The sequence below is a fragment of the Arachis stenosperma genome, chromosome 4 (genome assembly GCF_014773155.1).
Source record: "Arachis stenosperma cultivar V10309 chromosome 4, arast.V10309.gnm1.PFL2, whole genome shotgun sequence".
NCBI lineage: Eukaryota > Viridiplantae > Streptophyta > Magnoliopsida > Fabales > Fabaceae > Arachis > Arachis stenosperma.
Window position 1 is genome coordinate 9,309,455 of NC_080380.1, and position 20,981 is coordinate 9,330,435.

The window sequence follows — 20,981 nt, forward strand, 5'->3', positions numbered from 1 at the left end:
ATGAATGTATGTTTGTGATACCTGGGCAGTAGCAAGTTTTGTGGTTCGTCCCGCTTACTCCAGGTCAGTGATTGTGACGCCTGGATAGTAGCAACAGTAGTGGATTATTTCGCTTGCTCCAGGATGAGTCTTTAAACACCCGCCTGGGTAGTAGCAGCAATAATGGTTATCCCACTTGCTCTAGGTTAAGCGGGTAGTAGCATAGGGGTTGTGACTCAGACCCACTTGCTCTGCAATGGGTGTTTTTATCCACGGTTAGCTACCAGGACATGTCGAAGTTGGCTATGTAACTGATAGATGATATCATCAGCCATAGGGCAGACATACATCATATGCATATGTGTGTTTTGTTTGATTTGTATTAATTGGACTTGCCTATGTGATTATTATGCTTACCTGCTATATTTGCTACCTGCTGTATCTATATCATACTTGTGTTTCCTTTGTTTGTATTGCTTGTCTATGCACCGGAGTTTTGGAGGATTGGAGGAAGGCGGAAATTAGGGCTTAAGTTAGAAAGATTAGAAATAAGAACCTTGGATAACATACCCTGTTTATGGTTTTTAATTTATAAACTTTAAGATTTAAATCTGAGTGTCGAAGTTCTAGGATTGCCTCTGGCTTTTCCAGCACCTTATATCTTATGTACGTGGGCACCTTTACCATATTGAGAACTCCCGGTTCTCATTCCATACATATATTGTAATTTTCAGATGTAGGATGCGAGGCACCACACTGAGCATTCTGGAGACTCTTAGAAGTGAAGAACTATCTTGGGACTTGGTGTTTATATTTGGTTTATGTTTATATATGTGTATAAATTCTCCATCTTGTATATATTATGTTTTATCCCTCTTAGAGGTTGACTTGGAGAAACAAGATTTATATTTATCTATTGGATTATTTTTTGGGGTTGTATATATTTATATTCTAGCCGACCTTTGCTTCGCAGGTCGAGTCTAGATCTTGATTATATAACTATCATTTGGAACTCTACTATTCTTATATCTGTCTTCTGGTTTTCTGTACATGTTCTCTATATTTTTGTTTCTCGTGAGTGTCGTACCTTCAATTTTGTTTTCGTCGTACTCCTTTTCTTTCAAGGCTCCCAGATATATTATCCTTGTTGTGTACATATATTTTTACTTTTAGAGGTCGTAGCGCCTTACCACCTCTGATTTACATCCTAAGTGTAAAGCTTTGTGTGGTAGGGTGTTACAATGTGAGGCACTATGATAGGAGTTTTGGTGTTTAGTAAGATAAATTTCGATTCATTTATATTTTACTCATATAATATTTTCCTTTTGATGAAAATGAGGGTTAATTTCTGATCTGTTTTATGTTTTATTAAATAGTCACTTTTTGATTGTTTCAAATTAGCTTCAGCAATTGTGTTATGGTAAATAATTTAGGTGTTTATTAAAATACATTTTGATTCATTTGTGCCTAAATTTCGGTTAATTTATGTTTTACATATTGTAAGACCCCGAATTTTGAAAAATTATTAAATAAATTATTTATGATCTATTATATTTATTTAAGAATATATTTTTAGAGTTTTTTATATATAAGCCGAGTAAATTCTTATTTATTATTTAGAGTTCTTATAGTTGAAAAATAGTGAATATTTCATATGCCTTAATTTTAAATATTTAGATTTTTAATCTTATTTTATAAATAAAAAAAAATTAATTTACTTATCTCTTATTTTTATTAAAATAGTATTTAACTAAATATAATTTACCAATTTAGTAATTAAAAAGTATTTTAAAGATGAATACTTTAAATTTAATTTGATTTTTAATTATTATTCTATCTTTTATTTATTTTATAAAATCACACTACTATCCCCATTTTTAATAAAAATACCTAAACTAACCCACACCATCCCAAATCCTAACACTACTACCCTTACTCACTCAACCTCACTCACGGTCACAAACTCACATACACTAAACACAACCTACCCAACAGCTGAAACAGAAAGAAGAAAAGAAAAGAAAGAAGGAAAGGGAAAGAGAGAAGAAGGGGGGATCCGAGAGAGAGAAGGAAAGCGCTGGGGAAGGGAAAGCCGTTGCGCCATCACCGCGCCGCTCAGAACTGCTGCCTCGTCACAACCGCCGTCGCGTCGCCATTTGTGCCAGCGCTGAGGAGACCGCGCGGAAAAGAGAGACGCACGAAGGAGGAGCCCGCGGGTTGTCGGTTTGTCCACGAGCCGCTTCCAGAACCGCGAAGAGAAGAAGAAGCTCGCACCGTCGTAACCTGTCGCCGCCGTTCATCCTTGCCGCCGCCAGCTGCGCCATCGGGAAGAGGAGATGCGCGAAAGAGGGAAGGTCGATTCTGTCACCACCGCCGCGCCGCGCTCCATGTTGACGCCGCCACGAGAGAAGGGTGTGCGAGGGAGGAAACAGAACCGCGTGGGAGCTCAGCCATGGAGAGAAGAGACGCATGTCGAATCTGTCGCCGCCGGTCCGCCCAGCCGACCCGTCGCCAAATCACGTCACCGTCCGTGAAGCTGTCTCCGTCGCCGCTGCCGGAGGTCACCATCGGAGCCGCCGCTCCACTTCTGTCATTCTTCATTTTACAGTGAGTTTCCCGCGCCTTGAAGCTCTTTCTGTAATCATTCTAACTATCTGTGGTTAAGGATTCTGATGTATAGATGTCGTAGGGTTAATTTTATGAGTCTGCATGTCAAAAATTAAGGTTGTTGCTGAGCCACTGAAGCTCCTGGCCGCTGTCGGAGCAGCTGCCGGTTAAGTTTGGGGTGGCTGGCGTGTCGTTCCTTTATTCTAGTAAGTGTTTATATCTCGAAATCCTCGCCTTTGGTTTTCTGTTATGTGTTTTGAGGTTTCCATGATATTGATGTTTTAGGAGTTAATAACCGGGGTTGCATGTTGTGACTTAAAGATGTTTATGCTGTTGCGAAAGGGTGCGGGCTATGAATTAAAGCTGTCGTTGGTTTCGAGACAAGATGAAAGGAATTCGTTAACGCGTTTGGGTTATAGGTTCACTTATCGAGGTAGGGGTCTTTTCAAAGAACTTAATTTTATAATTTGGAGTTGTTATAAATGGATATTAATGTGATGAATGTACTTTTGGTGATTGTATTTGTATAAGCCTTATGTATTGCTGGGCTGTTTTGTGATGAATGTATTTGTGGTTGGATTGAATTGTTGTTTGATTTGGTTATACGGTTGGTTGCTGAAATATTTCATTACAATTTTGGAAAACGAGTTGGTTAATTGAAAATGGATTGAGTTTGGATTTGATCTCTTGAATTATAAGAAGGATATGAATTTTCGAAATTAGTCTGATTTTAAACTGATTTGGTTTTGAACCCGTGGAAGGGATTGTATACTGGTTTGGTTGGGACCCGAACCGGGTGGCAAAGTCTAAGTCTTAGGGGAGGTGCTGCCAAAATTTTATGAAATTCAAGATTTTGTTTTCAAATATGATTTAGAAAAGGATTGGATTCGAGAGGTTCTATTGTTTGGTTCTTGATTTATTAAGAAACAGGTGATTCAAGTTTAATCTTTTAAGGAAAGCTTATGTTTTAAGTTTGATTTAAATATGAGGGGACCTATGTTTTGCGGTTTGGTAAAAGAAGTTCCCTTGGAGGATTTTTAGCCGATTTTAAAGAAAATTGAACTTTGATTACTTAATTTCGCATTATTTTTGAAGTATTCTTTGAATTTTAACTAAACAAATATGAGTCTTTGGGAAAGTTTCCAATTTAAGAATGAAAAGAAATTGGGTTTTTGGACTTAAATAATGTTGGTTTTGAAACTGGTTCAGAACTTTTGGCCTACATGCCTTGGTTTTGGTTTTAAGTCTCCATTTTAAATGATTTCAATTTGAGTAATTATGATTCCGAGGATTTCTAAAGAGTTTAAGAAGTGAGGCAGGTTATTCTTCCTTAAAGTCTTGTGTCTTCTCAAAGAAAGTTCCGTTTTCAGGTGATGATTGAAAGTCTCTTGGAAGTTTTGTAAAATGTTATATTAAGCGACTAAGATTTAAAAAGGAATTGATTTTAAGGAAAGTTGAATTATGAGTTTGAAGAGATTTGAGAAATAAAAGGTGACTTATGGCTTGAATAATGATTGGTTTGATATGAATTGTTAATGAAATGCGGAAATGATGATGGATGAATGATTATGAATAAACATATGTGGCTTCCGCACGTTTATATTATCTGAGATACGAGTTCCCTGGGTAAAAGAACCGTGGCTTGCCACCACATGTTCCAGGTTAGATCTCGATACTCTGTTGACCTTACGTCGTAAGGGTGACCGGGCACATATAAATTTCCGGGTATGGATAGCCCCCAATGAGTGATTTGAATGATGTATGAATGTAAAATATATGCATAGACTCATGGGAATGTGCAACGGATGACAGTCTAAGGACAATTCAAACTTGTCGGGTTGGCTGGATAATCGACAGATGAGCCTCATCAACCATAGGACAGGCATGCATCATCTGCATTTGTATGCTTTGTTTGGGTTTAAACTTGTTTGGGTTTGCCTAGTTGCTAAATTGTTCTTAACTGCTACTTGAACTATTTGCTGTAACTGCTACCTACTTGTGCTTTCCTTGTCTGTCTTGCCTGTGTTTGTCCTGACATGCTACATTTGAGAATGAATTTTGGTGCTGAATTAATGATTGTGTTGTTGATTGTGTGGTTGGTTTCTGTTCTGAGGGTTACCTGAAACTGTAGGTCGATCTTAGATGAGATCTTTTGTACTGGTCGGCGCGGTTGTGTCTGACTTGTTGGACTTGGTGGTTGCGCTGATCTTTCGTCACCGGAGGGTGGTGGTACCTGCGAGGGACTCCGATGCTTAAGTTAGCAAGGGTCTTAAGTAAATTTTTTAGTAGAATCAGAGTATAAGTTATACCTGGGTGCTTCAGTGTATTTATAATGGCGTAGAATGATCTTTCTTTGGGATAAAATAGTTATCTTATCTTATCTTTGAGTGAAGTTATCTTATCTTTAAGGGAACCACCTTTATCTTTCTAGGCTTTGGGCTGCCTTTAGATTTGGGTCGTGTTCTTCCTTTTTGGACCTTCTTGGGTCTCTGTAGCGATTTGGCCGACCTCTTTCATAAAGAGGTCGGGTAGTCCTGGTCTGAACAGGTCGGTCGATTTGTCGTTGATCAGCCCGGGTCGTATAGCTCGACCCAGGGCATGAACAGTTTCTGATTGAGATTTTCTTTTAAGAAAGGAAAGGTTTCGGATTTCTGAAAGATTAAACATTGTTTCTTTGAAAAGGTTTTGAACGTTTACTTATTGGTTTTTAAAAGATTCATAAGGTAATGATAATCACTGAGCTTGAAAACAGTTTTCTTATTAAATATCTTCTTATGACAACTTTGAAACTCCGTGGTGAGACCGTATGGTTAGGTTCTCACCTCCCTACATCTTTACCTTTTCAGGAACCGGAAGAAGAAGCATCAAGAGGATTTATACTGCGTTTGGTTTATATGTTGTTGAATTAATTAGATTATTTTCTTCCCTCGTCTTTGTTATTACAATTTTGTAAGAGGGATAGGAATTGTATGTTTTATATATATTATATTATAAGATATTATGTAAGAAGTCTTGTATTTGAATCTATGTGTTTGTTTTTTTTTTAAATAAAGTTTTTATTTCCGGTGTTCAAAGAAAGCAGCGATACGGCGTTGAGTCACATGCTTCTATTTTAATATTAAGTATATAAAGTAGTCGTAATACTTCTTGCTATCAGAGTTGCGCAGCCGGAAGCGTGACTTTCTGGTAGTGAGGGTGTTACACATATAATATTTTTCCTTTGATGAAAATGAGGGTTAATTTTTTATTTGTATTATGTTTTATTGAATAGTCACATTTTGGTTTTTCAAATTAATTTCTGCAATTGTGTTGTGGTAAACAGTTTAGGTGTTTATTATAATACATTTCGATTCATTTGTGTCTAAATTTTGGTTCATTTGTGTATAAATTCTGGTTCATTTGTGTTTTTGCCGTTGTTGAGATTTTATAGATACATTCAATCTATTCAGTGTGGACCTAGATTCATTCAAATTAATGTGATCTCAATATAGTCCAGATATTTCCAACAAATAAATCAAAAGGAATTTAAAAAAATATTTTCAAATATAGGATTCTATAAATGTATTGATTGAAAATATTTATTTATCATTCTCTTTAGTTCTATAGTAAATATTTCATTTAAATTGTAAGAAGAATGATAAATAAATGTATTGATGCATCCACGGTTGATTTTGTACCTTTGGAGCTTGTACTTATCCTCCAAATTATGACCAAAACAGGATTATGCCCAAGTTGTAGGGGACCAATTTAATATTTTTCCCCCACACACACACATTAACATTTACAAAGAGTGAAAGAAGTGTTTGCATTTTTATAATTTCTTACAAAATAGTGTTCAAAAATATCAATAGAAATTCATTATAATTTAGAAGATTGAACCTATTTACTTTCTATATCCCCATATGAAAATCTATAAAAAGCACTTAAGATGGCAACGGATGGCTTTGAGATTCTTATCCCTTCAGATTCTTCAATGACCTTGTCTCTCAATTTATTTATCTTGTCCAAGAGAATGGTTGGACCATATTTAACCTGAAAGCATCAATTTATTCCTAAAATTGAAAGAAATTTATTAATATGTATTAATTTAGAAATAAAGGATCAATTATGTTTAATGATACTTACATGTTTCCAGTTTTTACATTTGTATTTTTTCTTTTTGATCTTTTTGGGATCGATTATTTCCAACCATTTCATGACGTATATTCCGCAATCTCAACTAATAAAGAAATAAGAAAATAAAATATGATTAATAAGACAAACACAGAAAAGCACAATAAAACATATTAAATAACACTACTATAGTAAAGAATAATAGGAAGATTGATACGTTGTTTATTTACTATTGATCGAAATATATGGCGCATCAATGTCCTCTTTGTTGTCCACCAAAGATTTTGCCCAGCATAGACCCTTATTTGAAATACTATCAAGCTCTGAAAATGATAGAAATTCAAATATAAGAAGCACAACACAAAACCAGCAAAAAAATAAATAAATAAAAAGTGCACTTCAATTCAATAATAATTGCACGAAAACAAGTATACAAACAATGCTCAATCAGGCATAAAAAGTGATTGATATGATTTAATTAGAGAAAAAGTACTAGAAATAAGAGATTTCATAAGAAAAACAAAAATATGTATTATGTAAATAACTTACAACATATTTATTCAAAGCTCTTCTTTTATCAGACACATTTTTTTTTGATTGAGTCAAGCATATGAAAAACCTTCTGAACATTAGCAATCCACAACCACCAATGGGTTCCATAACAAATTGGTGCAAACAGCTGAAGTTTGGGCAAATAATAGAATATTTCAGTTTAAATGATATCAAATGATAGAATTATTTAAGAAGTTTTAGAAATCATAACTTACAAATATATGGGATGCTATTTTTTTTTGTCCTGAAAAGGTAGGTAATCCTTAAATTCATTGATCTGAAAGGTCTTCTTAGTGTTTGGATCAATGTACTCGTGCTTATGCTTCGACAACATGAAATTTTGCAAAATGAATCGAAATATGTTTCTTGTATCATACCATACATAATCAAATTGAACCAAAATTAATGATAAACTTTAATGATAGCTTACCACAATATCTGTTGGGACGCATTATATTTCATCATCAAATCTGTGACATTTTTCGTTGTTGAGAAGCATACACAGTGTAGAGACCACCTATAGAACCAAAATTTATTAGATATATGGGAATATAATTTTATAGAAAAATCATTAATGTTAATATAATAACAGAATAATTTACCATATTTTCTATGTGTTCTGTGGGTCTTAGAGACATGAAGTGGCATCTACTTCCCTCTAAGTGAGCTTTGTGGTCCAAGAGGAATATGGTATCGAACTCATTGCTTGACCCATCTTTGTTAGTCTTGACATGCGTCATCCATTGATAAAATTTTTCCCTTAGATCCTCTATTATTTTCTTTTTTTCTATCAGAGTCTTGTACTTTTTAAGGGTGCTCAAACTCGGCTATGGACTTGTTTTCTTCGCATATTGTAATGCTGCTGCCATCCCAGCATCCATCACCACCTCTACGAAATTTTTAATTTGTGTTATTGTTGGTGCAGAGCTTGGTGAACTTATGCCAAGGTAGAATAAATGTGTACCAAAGTCATCTTTCAAATGCACTGCAAGATGACAAAGGAAAGTTTACAAAAATAATCAAAAAGTATTATGGTATAACATCAAAATTAATAAAAAAGATTTTCAATAGAACTTACTCATAAACAGGAGCTTCTTGCTCTTATTCCCTTGTCGAAGTTTTTGCAGAGGCTTGCTGTTGAGATTGTGGATGGCAACTAGATTACATGGTAAAGTGTTTTAAAATGAATCGAAATTATTATGATATAGCATCAAACTAATAAAAAGGATTTTAAGTAGAACTTACTAATTAACAGAAGCTTCTTGCTTTGATTCCCTTGCCAAAATTTTTGTGGAGGCTTGTTGTTGAGGTTGTGGAGGGCAGCTGGATTACACAGTAAAGTGTTTTAAAATGAACCGAAATTATTATTATATAGCATCAAAACTAATAAAAAAATATTTTAAGTAGTACTTACTTATTAATAGAAGCTTCTTCTGTTTGAGTTTGTAAAGGGACAGAGGTAAAGATTTTTACTTGTTTTAGTTCTTCCTTAAGAGAACTTAGAAGAGCAATTGCAATAGAAACTTTAATGAAGGTAAACAAAAAAGGAGTTAATATGCAGTAAAGTAAATTGTAAATCTGCATTAATAAAATATGCACATTGATTAGAATAGGAAAGTAAATTAGAAAACTCACATATATAGAGGATGAGACTGACTTTGTCGTCGAATTACAAGGATTTATTTTATACGATCAGTTATAGGGCTACTCATAGTAAATAAAATTCCGTGTCAATAATTAAAAAAAATTATTATTATCTAAATTTAATAGAGCAATGTAAGTATGTCAACTTACATAGTTGCAGCTTGTAAACTCTATTTTTCCTTTTTTTTCTGCCATTTTTTTCTTGTAAAAGTCATCAGGTGTACTTTTTCTAATAAAAAAGATACAAAATTAAAATCATCAACTAAGATATTCTAATTAAAAGTAGAAGTAGTAAATAAATATTAAGAGAAATTACATGGTATTGTTCGGTGCATTTACAAACCGTTCCAAGCTTGTCTGTGTTTGAAACATAGGTTCATTTTCGCTGCCCAAATTTACAATTGACAGTCTAAGAAAAAAAATTATTCAGTAAAACCAAAGAAATTACATCAGGCTTTAGCATAGAAAGAAAAAGAATGTTATATAAGAAACTAAATCTTACGTCTGGGATGAATCATATCGCACATCTGTCGAGTCTCGATTATTTTGTTGTGTTTCTGCCTGAACAACTTTTCTTTATGCAGGACTGTCATTCTTTTTCTTCATCCTTTTTTCTGTTTCTTTTCTTTTTCTTTTTTTTTTACTTATCTCCTTTATTTCTTTGCTTCTGAAAATTCATACAAAAAAATTTGATTTAAAATTAGGATGAACCTTAATTCAAAAAGAAATAAACCAAAATTTTTAAATGATTGCAACATACAACCCATATTTGAAAACAAGCAGAAAAACAAGAATGATCAAAGAAACTATAATGAAAATAACGTAATTGGTTGTTAGTTGGAGCAATAGTAAAATTCTAGTTTAAAAATCCTATATTGGTTTTCAACAATGTTACTAGCAGCACAAACTATTCTCCAAGTCAGGGAAACGAATATCAACAAAAACACATCGATCGTATACAACTGACAAATATCAGAGCTATAACTAACTAAGAAACCACACGTGAACAAGTTCAATAATTCAAGCGAAACAAAATCAAATAGACCTAAATTAAACAAGAAATGAACCGAAATTTTTTAACGAATAAAAATTATGGTCAATACTTAACAGCAACATCAAGTGAACCTCAATTAATTCACAAATGAACCAAAATTAGTTTAGATTTGAACAAGTAGTCAAAAAGACTCAATCATCAATAAAAACATATTAAATGTATACAACTGACAAATATCAGAGCTATAACTAACTAAACAAGCAGATATGAACAAGTTCAGCAAATTCAAGCAAAACAGAACTAAATGAACCTCAATTAAACTAAAAAATGAATCGAAATTTCTTAAGGAATAAAAAATTTGATCAATACTTAATAGCAACATCAAGTGAACCTCGATTAATTCACAAATGAACCGAAATTAGTTCTAATTTGAACAAGCAGCCAAAAAGACTCAATCATCAACAAAAACACATCAAATTTATTTCTGAATCCAAATGAACCTCAAATAAACTAAGAAATGAACCGGAATTATTTATCAAAACTAATAAACTAACAGCACAATTTCATTCAATGCCCTTGATCAGGATGCTGAGCACATGAGACGCCTAATTCTATTCTCAGACTGTGTCCACTTGAAGGACAGGTGGCTTATGGACTGAGGAGACTGTGCTTATTGTTGTCGGCAACAAAAAGCATTTCTGGATAACGAGGATGAATGTCGTCTTAAATTTCAGCAGATTTTCCTTCCTTTCAACAATCATCTCTAGCACAGATTTTGTCAAAGACGCCAAAGTAGCACCTTTAAAGCTGTCAATAATTTTCTTCTGCTACTCATTTATTTTGTTATACACAACCTTTTCAGGAAAATTAGCCCTACAATAGCACCAGCACCGAAATAGTTTAATATAAACAAATTAATATAAAAATAACAGTAAAACTTTATTGATAGAATATAGTAGAAAAGCCTTGTTTTTTATCGCTTGAATTTAAGCCCAATGCATCTCTTATCTTGGCAGGAGTTATATAAATTTTCCTAGAGCGCTTCTCCAAGAATCCTTTATAAAGATCGAAGGAAAGTATCAATTCCCTCAAGAGCTTGTGCGGGACTTTTAGTGATGGGATATGTCTCAGTCCACCAAATCCCATTTCCTCGGCAATAGCTTTCTTTCGATTACTCATGTTGGTGAATACTATAGCTATCGTTCTTGTTGAGCATCCCAAATCGTGAATTTTCTGCAAGAATTTAAAATATTATGTTATATGATATATTTATAATATAAAAATAGAGTTGATTTAATGTGTATACGCTTACATCGTAAAGTGGCTTCTCCTTTTTTGAGATGGTCTTCTTTGTCATTTTGGTTGTAAGGAATAAACAATTTGGCCAATACTTTAATAGCAGCATCAAGTGAACCTTAGTTAATTCACAAATGAACCGAAATTAGTTTAGATTTGAACAAAAACTAACTAAACAACCACACATGAATAAGTTCAGCAAATTCAAGCGAAATGAAACCAAATGAACCTAAATTAAACTAAGAAATGAACCGAAATTTTTTAAGGAATAAAAAATTTAGTCAATACTTAACAGCAGCATCAAGTGAACCTCAAATAATTCACAAATGAACCGAAATTAGTTCATATTTGAACAAACAGTCAAAAAGACTCAATTATCAACAAAAATACATCAAATTCATTTTTGGATCCACATGAACCTCAAATAAACTAAGCAATGAACCGAAATTATTTATAAGAACCAATAAACTAACAACACAGTTTCATTCGATGCCCTATTTACAGAGAATAATAAGAAAAAAATTGAATCAAAGAAACTCGATCTACTAAAATGAACGAACTCGATCCACTAAACTCTAAACCGAACTAGTAGAAATGCCAAAAATGCGAGAAATACGAAGGATAAAACTGAACATAATAATGAATAAGTAATTTTATCAGTATGTTGAGAAAACTTTGTTGTTCTTTTTCTGTGTTTTTTATTGATGATCTCAAATGCAGCACTGGATTTTTCTATAGTTTTCGCAGAAAATTTAAAAGATTTTTGAGAGATTTCAAATTCTATAAGTAACGTTTTTTGGTGTTTTAGTGCATGTTACATGCTCTTTTAATAGTTAAACTTAAATGATAATAAAACTTAAATATGTAGTAGATCTAAAAAAATATATGCTCTTCGAACATCATATCATTTTTTTATTTAATGGTGAAATTCTTTTGTTTTACATATTGAGATAACCTATTTTTTTTTATTTTAGAAGATTTAAATTTTTTTGTACACGTTTATAATGAAAGAGTAGTGACTAATAAAGGATAACGAATTTAGATATACATAAAAATCAACTATTAAAATCTGAATATATATATTAAAAATATAAAATATATATTAAAAATTTTAAATAATATATTTATATATAAATATATAATAATTAATTTTAATATACATATAATATTTATGAATAAAAAATTTAGTGTATTTTTTTAATTTTATTTATCAATATTATTTTATCTTAAATAAAATGATAAAATTGCATTTATACTGTTATAGAATATTTTACTCAAAAAATATTATTTTTGTGAAATTAATATTTAATTTGGTCTTTAAACTTACATATGAATTTTAATTTAATCTTAAAATTTTAATTATTTTTATTTAATCCTCAAATTTTATAACCGTAAATTATATTACATTAGTTCCTGAGAGAATTTCTAATACACAAACATTAATAAACATAAAACACTGACATGAATAATTAACACCAAAATAATGTAATTTTGGTTTTGGCTTTGTTTTGGTCGTCAAATAATCTAAAAATGTTGTATCATTTTTTTTTTTTGGAAGAAAAATTTTAATTGACAGTATTATATAGAGTCCAGTGTAATATCTAATTGTTCATATCAACATTTCTTTAACATTATTGTTTTAGAGATTAACATGAATTATATTTACAAAATTTAAAAATTAAATGAAAATCATTAAAATTTTAGAACTAAATTCAAAATCGCCTATAAATTTAGAGACCAAAATTAAGTATTATTTCGATTTTGTGTTATTGGTATATAAATTTTTAGCTTTTAATTAAAAAGCACTTAGTTGAAAATTTCTAAATTTTAACACTAGTCTTAATTTTTTTAGTAGATAAGGATTTTTGTGTTTGATAGAAGTGTCGTGATATACTTTTCCTCACTGATATGATAGAGAATACCAACGTGAAGAACGGCTTCCTCACAACCCTCGCCAAAAAATGCAACACCCTCACCCAACTGAAGCAACTTCACGCCCACATTCTCCGATGCCGCGTGAAACACACGCCCTTCGCCATCGCCCCTCTCCTCTCCGCCGCAGCCTCCTCCAACCACTTCTCCTACGCCCACTCCATCTTCTCCACGCTCCACCTCATTCACCGCAATACCTTCATGTACAACACCATGATCAGAGCCTACCTTCAACAAGCCCATTCACCCCTCTCCGCAATCTCCTGCTACGTCTCCATGCTTCGAAACGCCATTGCCGTTAACAACTACACCTTCCCGCCTCTCATCAAGGCTTGCATCGCACGCAATGATGCTGTTGTTGGTCGTTTGGTGCATGGCCATGTCGTTCACTTCGGGTACTGTGAAGATCCCTTTGTCCTCAGTGGGCTTATCGAGTTTTACTCCGCTTTATGCCACGTGGACATGGCAAGGCTGTTGTTCGATAGAGAAATGACGAAAGATGTGGTGGTTTGGACGGCCATGATCGATGGCTACGGCAAAACTGGAAACTGTGAGCATGCAAGAAAGCTGTTCGATGAAATGCCTGAGAGAAATGTTATATCGTGGAGCGCCATGATGGCGACTTATTCGCGGGTTAGTGACTTCAGGGAAGTGCTGGCTTTGTTTGGAGACATGCAAAATGAAGGCATAAGGCCGAACGAGTCGATACTCGTTACTGTTCTTACTGCGTGTGCGCATCTCGGTGCGCTCACGCAGGGAATTTGGGTGCATGCCTATGCCGTGGGATCCAAGCTTGAGTCGAATTCAATTCTGGCTACGGCTTTGGTGGATATGTACTCTAAATGTGGATGTGTGGAAGCTGCTTTATCAGTTTTCGATAGGATCGCATCCAAAGATGCTGGAGCATGGAATGCGATGATTTCTGGTGTTGCCTTGAATGGTGATGCAAGGAAGTCTTTAGAGTTGTTTCACCAAATGGTTGCTTGTGGAACTAAGCCAACCGAGACCACATTCGTGGCTGTCCTTACTGCTTGTACTCATGCAAAGATGGTTAAGGAAGGCCTTCAATTGTTTGATGAAATTAGTAGCATTTATGGCGTCGTGCCACAGTTGGAGCATTATGCATGCGTGATTGACCTTTTGTCCAGAGCTGGTATGGTGGAGGAAGCCGAGAAATTCGTGGAGGAGAAGATGGGTGGACTTGCCACTGGTGATGCCAATGTCTGGGGTGCACTTCTGAATGCATGTAGAATTCATAAGAATCTTGATGTTGGAAATCGAGTATGGAAGAAGCTGCTTGATATCGGCGTAGCCGACTGTGGTACTCATGTTCTTACATACAATATATACAGAGAAGCTGGGTGTGATGCAGAGGCAAACAGAGTTAGAAGTAGGATTTCGGAAGCAGGGATGCAAAAGAAACCCGGTTGCAGCATAATAGAGGTTAATAACGAAGTCGAAGAGTTTCTTGCAGGAGATCATTCTCATCCGCAAGCACAAGAAATGTGGAAATTGCTTGATTCTATTTTCAAAATTTCCAATCTAGAAACCTTATGATGGGTGAAAGTTATTGTTCACACCCGAATTGTTTGCTTGACTGGAAGAGAGTGAAGTCGTTCTCACTTTGCCTCATTTGTACATTTTTTTTGCTATAGCTCCCAAATCTAATACACCAACATTCCTTCAAAATCTTTTTCCCGATCCAAGTAAAGGAACAAACGGAAGGTCGAGAAAAGGATTTACATTTACTACACATCATGCCTTGTCTTGGCTAAAAATAATTAAACATTGTAAAATGTCGATTAATCCGATTCCGATCTAAATAACGTTTAAAGCTTTGTGCTCGCATGTTGAAAGTATTTCCGCAGCATGAACAAAATAAAGTGTGCAAAGGAACAGCGAGCTGTAGATAGGAACAAAAGATTTTTTTTAACTATAACCATGATACTAAATAGAAAAGATGTACCAAATAAACCAAATTAGCACACTTAGTACCTACGTTAAACATGACAAACATAATTTATGTAAAATACACCCTCGTGGCAGCGGGCAGCAGCCAATCATGGTCCCTTCAGACCAAACAGTAACACATTTGGCCGTATAGACCGTGGAAATGCCTCTAATTCGTCACTTACAAACTCACATCAGAACCCTGAAAAACTGGGTAGTGATTAGGATTAGTAGCTGTTTTGCCATAATTGTTGGGACTGCTTAGCTGGTTGGTTTTGTGAACCACCCAAGTTTGCTTCCCTAGGATGCTGCTGCTGCTGAGGTTCCAAAGAAACGCCAGCCTGAGACTGGTAGAAATTAGGGTATCCAAGGGATCCGAAATTCTGTGAAGGCTGCTGCTGTCTTTGCCGAAATCCACCTTGTTGATTCTGTTCCGGCAAGTTGAAATACATGCTGGGAGGAAGTGCAGACACTGATCGTGATCCAGGTCCATGAGGCCACATTACAGAGTTCTCATTCTGGCAGATAAAAATAAATAAATAAAAGAGAAACAACCAATTCAGCTTCACCAGAAAAAGTGACACAAAATGAACCACGTGTCACATCATCTATATTGTCGTGTAAACAGCCTTCAAATGCAAGTTAACAGAATTTCATTTTTATTAACATGTTTTATTTGAGAGCCGACTGTACCTGTTGTAGTGACATCATATGACTGTTGTCCTTAAACTGGGAATTTATAACATCATCATATCCAATGGTTGTTCCAGTAGGAGCAGTAGGGGGGTTCAAAGGAAAATTTCCTCCAGGAACGTTTGTTGAACTCCCAAACCCATATCCAGGTGGAATAGCAGTAGACTGAGTCATACTGCTGACAGAAACACCATTTTTATATTGAGGAAGCAATGCTGCCAGAGACTGGGGGTATGTGCTATTTCCAGCAAAGCCCTGCTGAAAAGCCGATGGCATATAGGTATAGCTCTGAGGCAAGATAGGATAGCTAATCATATTAGCAAAATGTCCCATCGGAAGAGAAGGTTGAGAATACGGATGCACAGCCACATGTTGAGGGAGCCCAGGTCCGGTAGCAACATTGCCACCAGGCAGCGTCTGTGGATTGGGTTGAGGTGCAGAAATGCCACTTGATCTTAGAGCCTGCACATTGACGGGAAAATTATCAAAAACCAGATTTCAGTTTCCATCTTTCCCAGAACAATAACTTCAGGATCTCAGAAATCATAAAAACAAATCTATAACAATGCAGAATACACCCACAAAGCCATGACCATAAGATGTGTCAACTTTAACCAATGTACAAATAATTGATGTTGTAATAGCTGTGGACATGTGAAATTTATGGTATAACATACCTTCGAATATGTGGTTAATGTTAAATGTAATGGAATAGTTCTGCAGCAATTGAATATTCACGGGTGTACGCGGCGCAGTCTGGATTGGTTTTGAAGAAAAATCAATCCATCCAAAGTATATAATTTGTTGCAGTTTGGATTGGATCGGTTTGATTTTATTTTTAAATATATCATAAGCCAGATTGCTTAGTTTCACTTTCACCACGCATTTTAAAGGTTGCTGATATAAAACTTTATACTCTATAAGCCATATTACTATGTTTCATTCATACAAATCATCTCCCAGCTTGTATACGAAGAAACTTAAATTAGGAAGAATAGAAGGTTCACCTCTGACATTGATAAGGAAGGACCGCCAATTGAAGAAGTGATGTTGCCATATTTTGCATGCATTGATTGTGTTGCTGAAGGGAAAGGAGAGTATGGACTATCCTCCCTTGCAGTTTGAACTGTTGAAGCCAACAGAGAACTGGGCAAAGAATTTGTATACGCCTGCTATAATATCAAAAAGAACTTTAGAGCTGGAAAGCAGAACCACTGGATAACTTTACAAGACAAAAGACAGAAACTAAAGCAATAACTTTACACAGATTCACAATCCCATCAAGGAACACAAAATTACAATAACAAGACTTCCCACACTATCTGGGAGTTGCTATATAGATCAAATGGCGTTTCTGTTTTTCTTCAGAAAACGTTATTTAGATTCTAGGTATTAAATTGGTGTATCTTGCAGTGTTTTTTTTGGCCTTCCTCTACTGCTATCTGTTGGTACAAGATGTCAATATCATATTTTAATGTATAACTGATCCAATGATATTGAAAATTATTTATACAATTTGATCCAATGCTCTACTCTCAACGAAAGGTTTGCAAGATTACAGCGTTGATATATTCTCCAAGGAGAGGACAAAGGCACAGTATTGGCCATCCAAGTTTAAACACCACAAATTTTTTGTCAATCATTTTAAAACCTACTCTAGTTCATTGGAGTTCTAAAATAATATCCAGACATCAAATCAATTCAATCTACATAGCCAACATATAACAAGTATTACCATTACATTAGAGAAGGGACCTAGGTTTTGCATCGGCAAGCTTGTCTGTGGTTGAGGGAATGGGACCTCTGGTTGTTGTGCGGTTTCATAATTAAATCCATGCGAGGATGAAGGAAATGAATATTGATTCTCCTGAGCAGCTTCAGGGGGTTGAGGTTTTAAAGCCTCTTGGGAAACAGATGCTTGTTCGTATGTTTCAACATTCACACCATTTCCATGAACTAAATTTTCACCTGAGGTAGTAGCAAGATGCTCATCCCTGTAATACTCTGGATTTCTGGGAGGAAAAATATCCACAAGAAACTATGAATGGCTAGAATATTGCAGTTCGAAACAACGTAGACCGTCATATAAGAAACATACCTAGTTTCTAAGGATCCAATGGCTGAAACATCTGCCGGTGCAGATGCATCGTCCAAGTTACTTTTGAAGGGCCCAGATGCATATGAGGCAGGTCCCGAAAGCGAAGCATTGTTCGCAGGCCCAAAACTTCCTAAGCTCAGATTCAAGCATTCTGGAGTATGGAGCTGCAGGTGATCTGGAATTACTAAAGAAGGATTGTCCTCATCTGGTTCTGTTGCACTGTTGTCTCTCTGTAAATTTAGCTGCCCCATGTTTGCAGTTACAGATGAAATACCATCTTCGGCTGAAAGAAAGAAATTTAAGAATTATGGCTAGAGTATGTACATCAGCACATCTCTAATATCATTTAAAAAACAACTAAGACTCTTGTATTAGGAGTGGTTCGCTTCATGAACCAAGTCTAACAAACAATTATAAGTGTCTTGGTGTGTCCCTTGTACAAGCAACAATTACATCGAAAAACAGATATACCTCCTGTGTTATCTTCTGACGTACTTTTAGCAGAAATAGAAGCAGATTCAGTATTGTCTGCATTCTCAACAGAACCATCATCAGCTACATGTTCTTCTAGGTGAGTCCTCTGGTGCCAATTAGCTTCACCATCATATTCTGAATTCACTTGTGGATCAACCGCAGTAGATACACTAATATCTTGTTGGTTCTCCATACGAGGCCATTCATCATCCTGTGGTACGCTAGCATAGCCTTGATCAGTATTTGTCTCTGAAATCTTGGAAGCATGGCCTTGAAATGATTGGGAATTATAATCCAATGGTGCTGGAGGGGCCACAGCATTTTGATGATGACCACTGTGGAGAGAAGAGTTATGCATAGGCACCTTGGTCTGTGGTCTACCCATCTTAACAATGTCAGCCATTGAAAGTTGACCAGCATTCCGCACCCATGGAGATTGCAATCCACCCTGTTGTGATGACGATGATACTGCATCACCCATTCCTAATGCAGATGTTTTATTTTCAGTAGTCACAGAATCACTGCAACAATTTTAAACATAAGTTAAATGTCGTAAGTGGGAACTGGAACTCCACCTCAGCTACAGCAGTAATACCCGCATAACTAGGCAACTAGCTGTTTCTGTTTATAGGAAGTATGAAGGAAAAGCTACCTGTAGGATGGTAGTTGCCTGTTCCCATTATTCCCCAACAAACCGGGTGCAGAGCCTCCATAAGCAGGAGTTCCATTTCCCTTCTTGTATACAGGTTTTCCCAGAAGACCAGCATCTAATATCCAAAAATAGCACAGAAAATGTAAGCCATAACAAGAAAACCAGCTTAAGATAAATAATACAAACTCCAGACTCCAGAGCAATGATTTAACAAAAATACATATTGGTCCAAAGACTAGTAAGAAAGAAAAAGGGCATCATTGGCTTACCACTACTGCTGAACTGGTTTGTGCCACTACGTCCACCATGGCGATCTGTGCCAGTCCTAGCACCACCACGATTCGACGTGTTATTTGTCCCACTAGGCCTGTAATCAGCTGGGTCCTTACTCTGAAATAAGTGCAAAACAGGATGGCAGCGGTTAGCAGAAGCAATCGGGTAAGTTAAACTAACCCTTCAAATCCGCTTATCAAAACTAGCATACGACTAATTTATAAGCCTACACGCATAACATGGTAAAAGCATCATACAACATATACAATAATAGCAGGCAAACACACACTCATAGATGAAAAGCCAGAATTCACAAACAGAGAATCAACTTTGAGCAGCAGAAACAATATGCAGACTTCCGACATAAAACGCACCTCTTTTTTCTTCTCTCGTTTGCTCTTCACCTCATGAAAAGTATCTACAGTACACAATTCATAAACATATTAGCAGGAAAAAAAATGATCACCGAACTACTGCACTATCTAAATATATCAACAAGAAGAGCCAATTCATGTCACGTGCAGGTCACATGCCACACAATCCCCTATTGAACCGAAGAATCACAGAAACTCCATAGTGTTTGAGAAAGGAAAACGGCTGAGTTCAGTTCAGTTAGTTTCGGTTCGAACCTTGTGAGAGGAGGCGAGTAACAGCTTCGTCAGGGTCCATGTTGCAGTCGCGGAGGGTGGCGTAGATCTCGTGGTCGGGGAAGTTGGAAACGATCTCCTTCACGCTCTGAACAATCTTCCTACACGACGCCGGCACCGGAACCGGCGTCGTGGTCGTCGTCCCCTTGCCGCTCATCTCTGTCTGTATGTGTCTCTGATCAGAGTTTGGGTGGCTTTGAAGGAACGCCGCCCCAATAAGGGGTCGCCTGATATTCTAGGGTTCCGCTGAGCGCGCCAAGAGTTTCTCTTTCTCTTTCTGTCGCCGAGCTTAGGTTTGCAGTGAAAGCAAAAGCGAAAAACTCATTACCACTCTCCCCCGACTCCTTTTCTTCTCTCCCTGTCACCAAATTTTCTTTTTTTTTTTTTTCTTTATTATAAAAAATTGTGGATATTTCGAATTTTATTATTTGTATATTAAAAATGTCACTAAAATAAATCAGAATTTTTTATTTAAATAAATAAAATAAAAGTAATAATTATTAAAATAAATAATTTAAAAAATATTTACCAATTTAAATTTTCTAGTCTTATTTCGTTTATACTGTAAACGAGATACCGTATAAACGAGATAAGGCCGTCTCGCGCCTATAAGTATAAGTCGTTTACAGCGTGACTCTGGCTCCATTTTGACTTAGTCAACCTCTTTCTCCCCTCTTTTTACCCTTTCCTACCATATTTGAGATTGATACGGTCATGTCACGCCAGGTGGGGAAGACGCGGGCATCAACAGACTGAACGAGATGTCGCATTACGTTGGGGCGGCCGACTTCGAGGTTAGTTGCGTTTTGTTTGGTTAATCTTAGTATGTGGACATTGTTAGGGTAGTCCCGTAGTGACCAGCACTGAGTTAAATGCTTTAGAGATTGGAATGTATGATGAATTTAGAACTGTATTTGCTTGTGTGAGATTGTTATGACTTAATTAGGATTTGCTTACCGACATAAATAATTTAGAGACATGTGTAGATTAGAGACATGGAAGTATGTTCTTAAGTAGAAATAGCTCTATGTTCTTAGGTAGACAACAAAAATTTATGATTATCTCTTTGTAAGGTAA

General features: G+C 35.6%; 3 protein-coding genes across 13 annotated transcripts; 2 read left to right on the forward strand and 1 right to left on the reverse strand.

The window, feature by feature from the left end:
• The first annotated feature begins 1,944 nt into the window (after positions 1-1,944).
• LOC130973785 (uncharacterized) lies at positions 1,945-5,615 on the forward strand. Of its 9 annotated transcripts, none has more exons than XR_009084289.1 (4): positions 1,945-2,586; positions 2,669-2,792; positions 2,872-3,019; positions 5,433-5,615. XR_009084289.1 is itself a non-coding variant. In XM_057898451.1 (3 exons), exons 1-3 carry the CDS (start codon positions 2,449-2,451, stop codon positions 5,537-5,539), a joined length of 393 nt encoding a protein of 130 aa, XP_057754434.1. In that variant the 5' UTR covers positions 1,945-2,448; the 3' UTR covers positions 5,540-5,615. The 9 variants fall into 9 exon arrangements, 2 of the variants coding, with proteins under 2 accessions (XP_057754434.1, XP_057754435.1); XR_009084288.1 differs by having other exon boundaries at positions 2,704-2,792; XR_009084291.1 differs by having other exon boundaries at positions 2,704-2,792; positions 2,875-3,019.
• Positions 5,616-13,093: 7,478 nt separating this feature from the next.
• On the forward strand, positions 13,094-14,674 carry LOC130974561 (pentatricopeptide repeat-containing protein At5g48910-like). The gene has a single exon (XM_057899432.1). The coding sequence runs from the start codon at positions 13,094-13,096 to the stop codon at positions 14,672-14,674; it is 1,581 nt and encodes a 526-aa protein (XP_057755415.1).
• Positions 14,675-15,003: 329 nt separating this feature from the next.
• Positions 15,004-20,233, reverse strand: LOC130974047 (uncharacterized). 3 transcript variants are annotated; one of them, XM_057898784.1, is made up of 10 exons: positions 19,887-20,233; positions 19,632-19,675; positions 19,254-19,374; positions 18,985-19,099; positions 18,330-18,853; positions 17,859-18,141; positions 17,502-17,772; positions 16,768-16,929; positions 15,761-16,222; positions 15,004-15,585 (listed from the first exon to the last, which is right to left on the reverse strand). In XM_057898784.1, the coding sequence occupies exons 1-10, from the start codon at positions 20,059-20,061 to the stop codon at positions 15,295-15,297; spliced, it is 2,448 nt and encodes an 815-aa protein (XP_057754767.1). In that variant the 5' UTR covers positions 20,062-20,233; the 3' UTR covers positions 15,004-15,294. The 3 variants fall into 3 exon arrangements, with proteins under 3 accessions (XP_057754767.1, XP_057754766.1, XP_057754765.1); XM_057898783.1 differs by having other exon boundaries at positions 17,496-17,772; XM_057898782.1 differs by having other exon boundaries at positions 16,768-16,932; positions 17,496-17,772; positions 19,887-20,232.
• Between the last annotated feature and the right edge of the window lie 748 nt (positions 20,234-20,981).

What these genes read in the sequence shown, in the direction of transcription:
- LOC130974047 (XM_057898782.1), bottom strand. Translation starts at nt 20,061, where the DNA reads ATGAGCGGCAAGGGGACGACGACCACGACGCCGGTTCCGGTGCCGGCG. An exon ending in AGGCAACTACCATCCTACAG is followed by an intron (nt 18,854 to 18,984) that starts GTAGCTTTTCCT and finishes AAATTGTTGCAG; the next exon opens with TGATTCTGTGACTACTGAAA. An exon ending in ATATGATGTCACTACAACAG is followed by an intron (nt 15,586 to 15,760) that starts GTACAGTCGGCT and finishes TTTATCTGCCAG; the next exon opens with AATGAGAACTCTGTAATGTG.
- LOC130973785 (XM_057898451.1), top strand. Translation starts at nt 2,449, where the DNA reads ATGTCGAATCTGTCGCCGCCGGTCCGCCCAGCCGACCCGTCGCCAAAT. An exon ending in CTGTCATTCTTCATTTTACA is followed by an intron (nt 2,587 to 2,871) that starts GTGAGTTTCCCG and finishes TTGATGTTTTAG; the next exon opens with GAGTTAATAACCGGGGTTGC. An exon ending in TTATAGGTTCACTTATCGAG is followed by an intron (nt 3,020 to 5,432) that starts GTAGGGGTCTTT and finishes TTACCTTTTCAG; the next exon opens with GAACCGGAAGAAGAAGCATC.
- LOC130974561 (XM_057899432.1), top strand. Translation starts at nt 13,094, where the DNA reads ATGATAGAGAATACCAACGTGAAGAACGGCTTCCTCACAACCCTCGCC.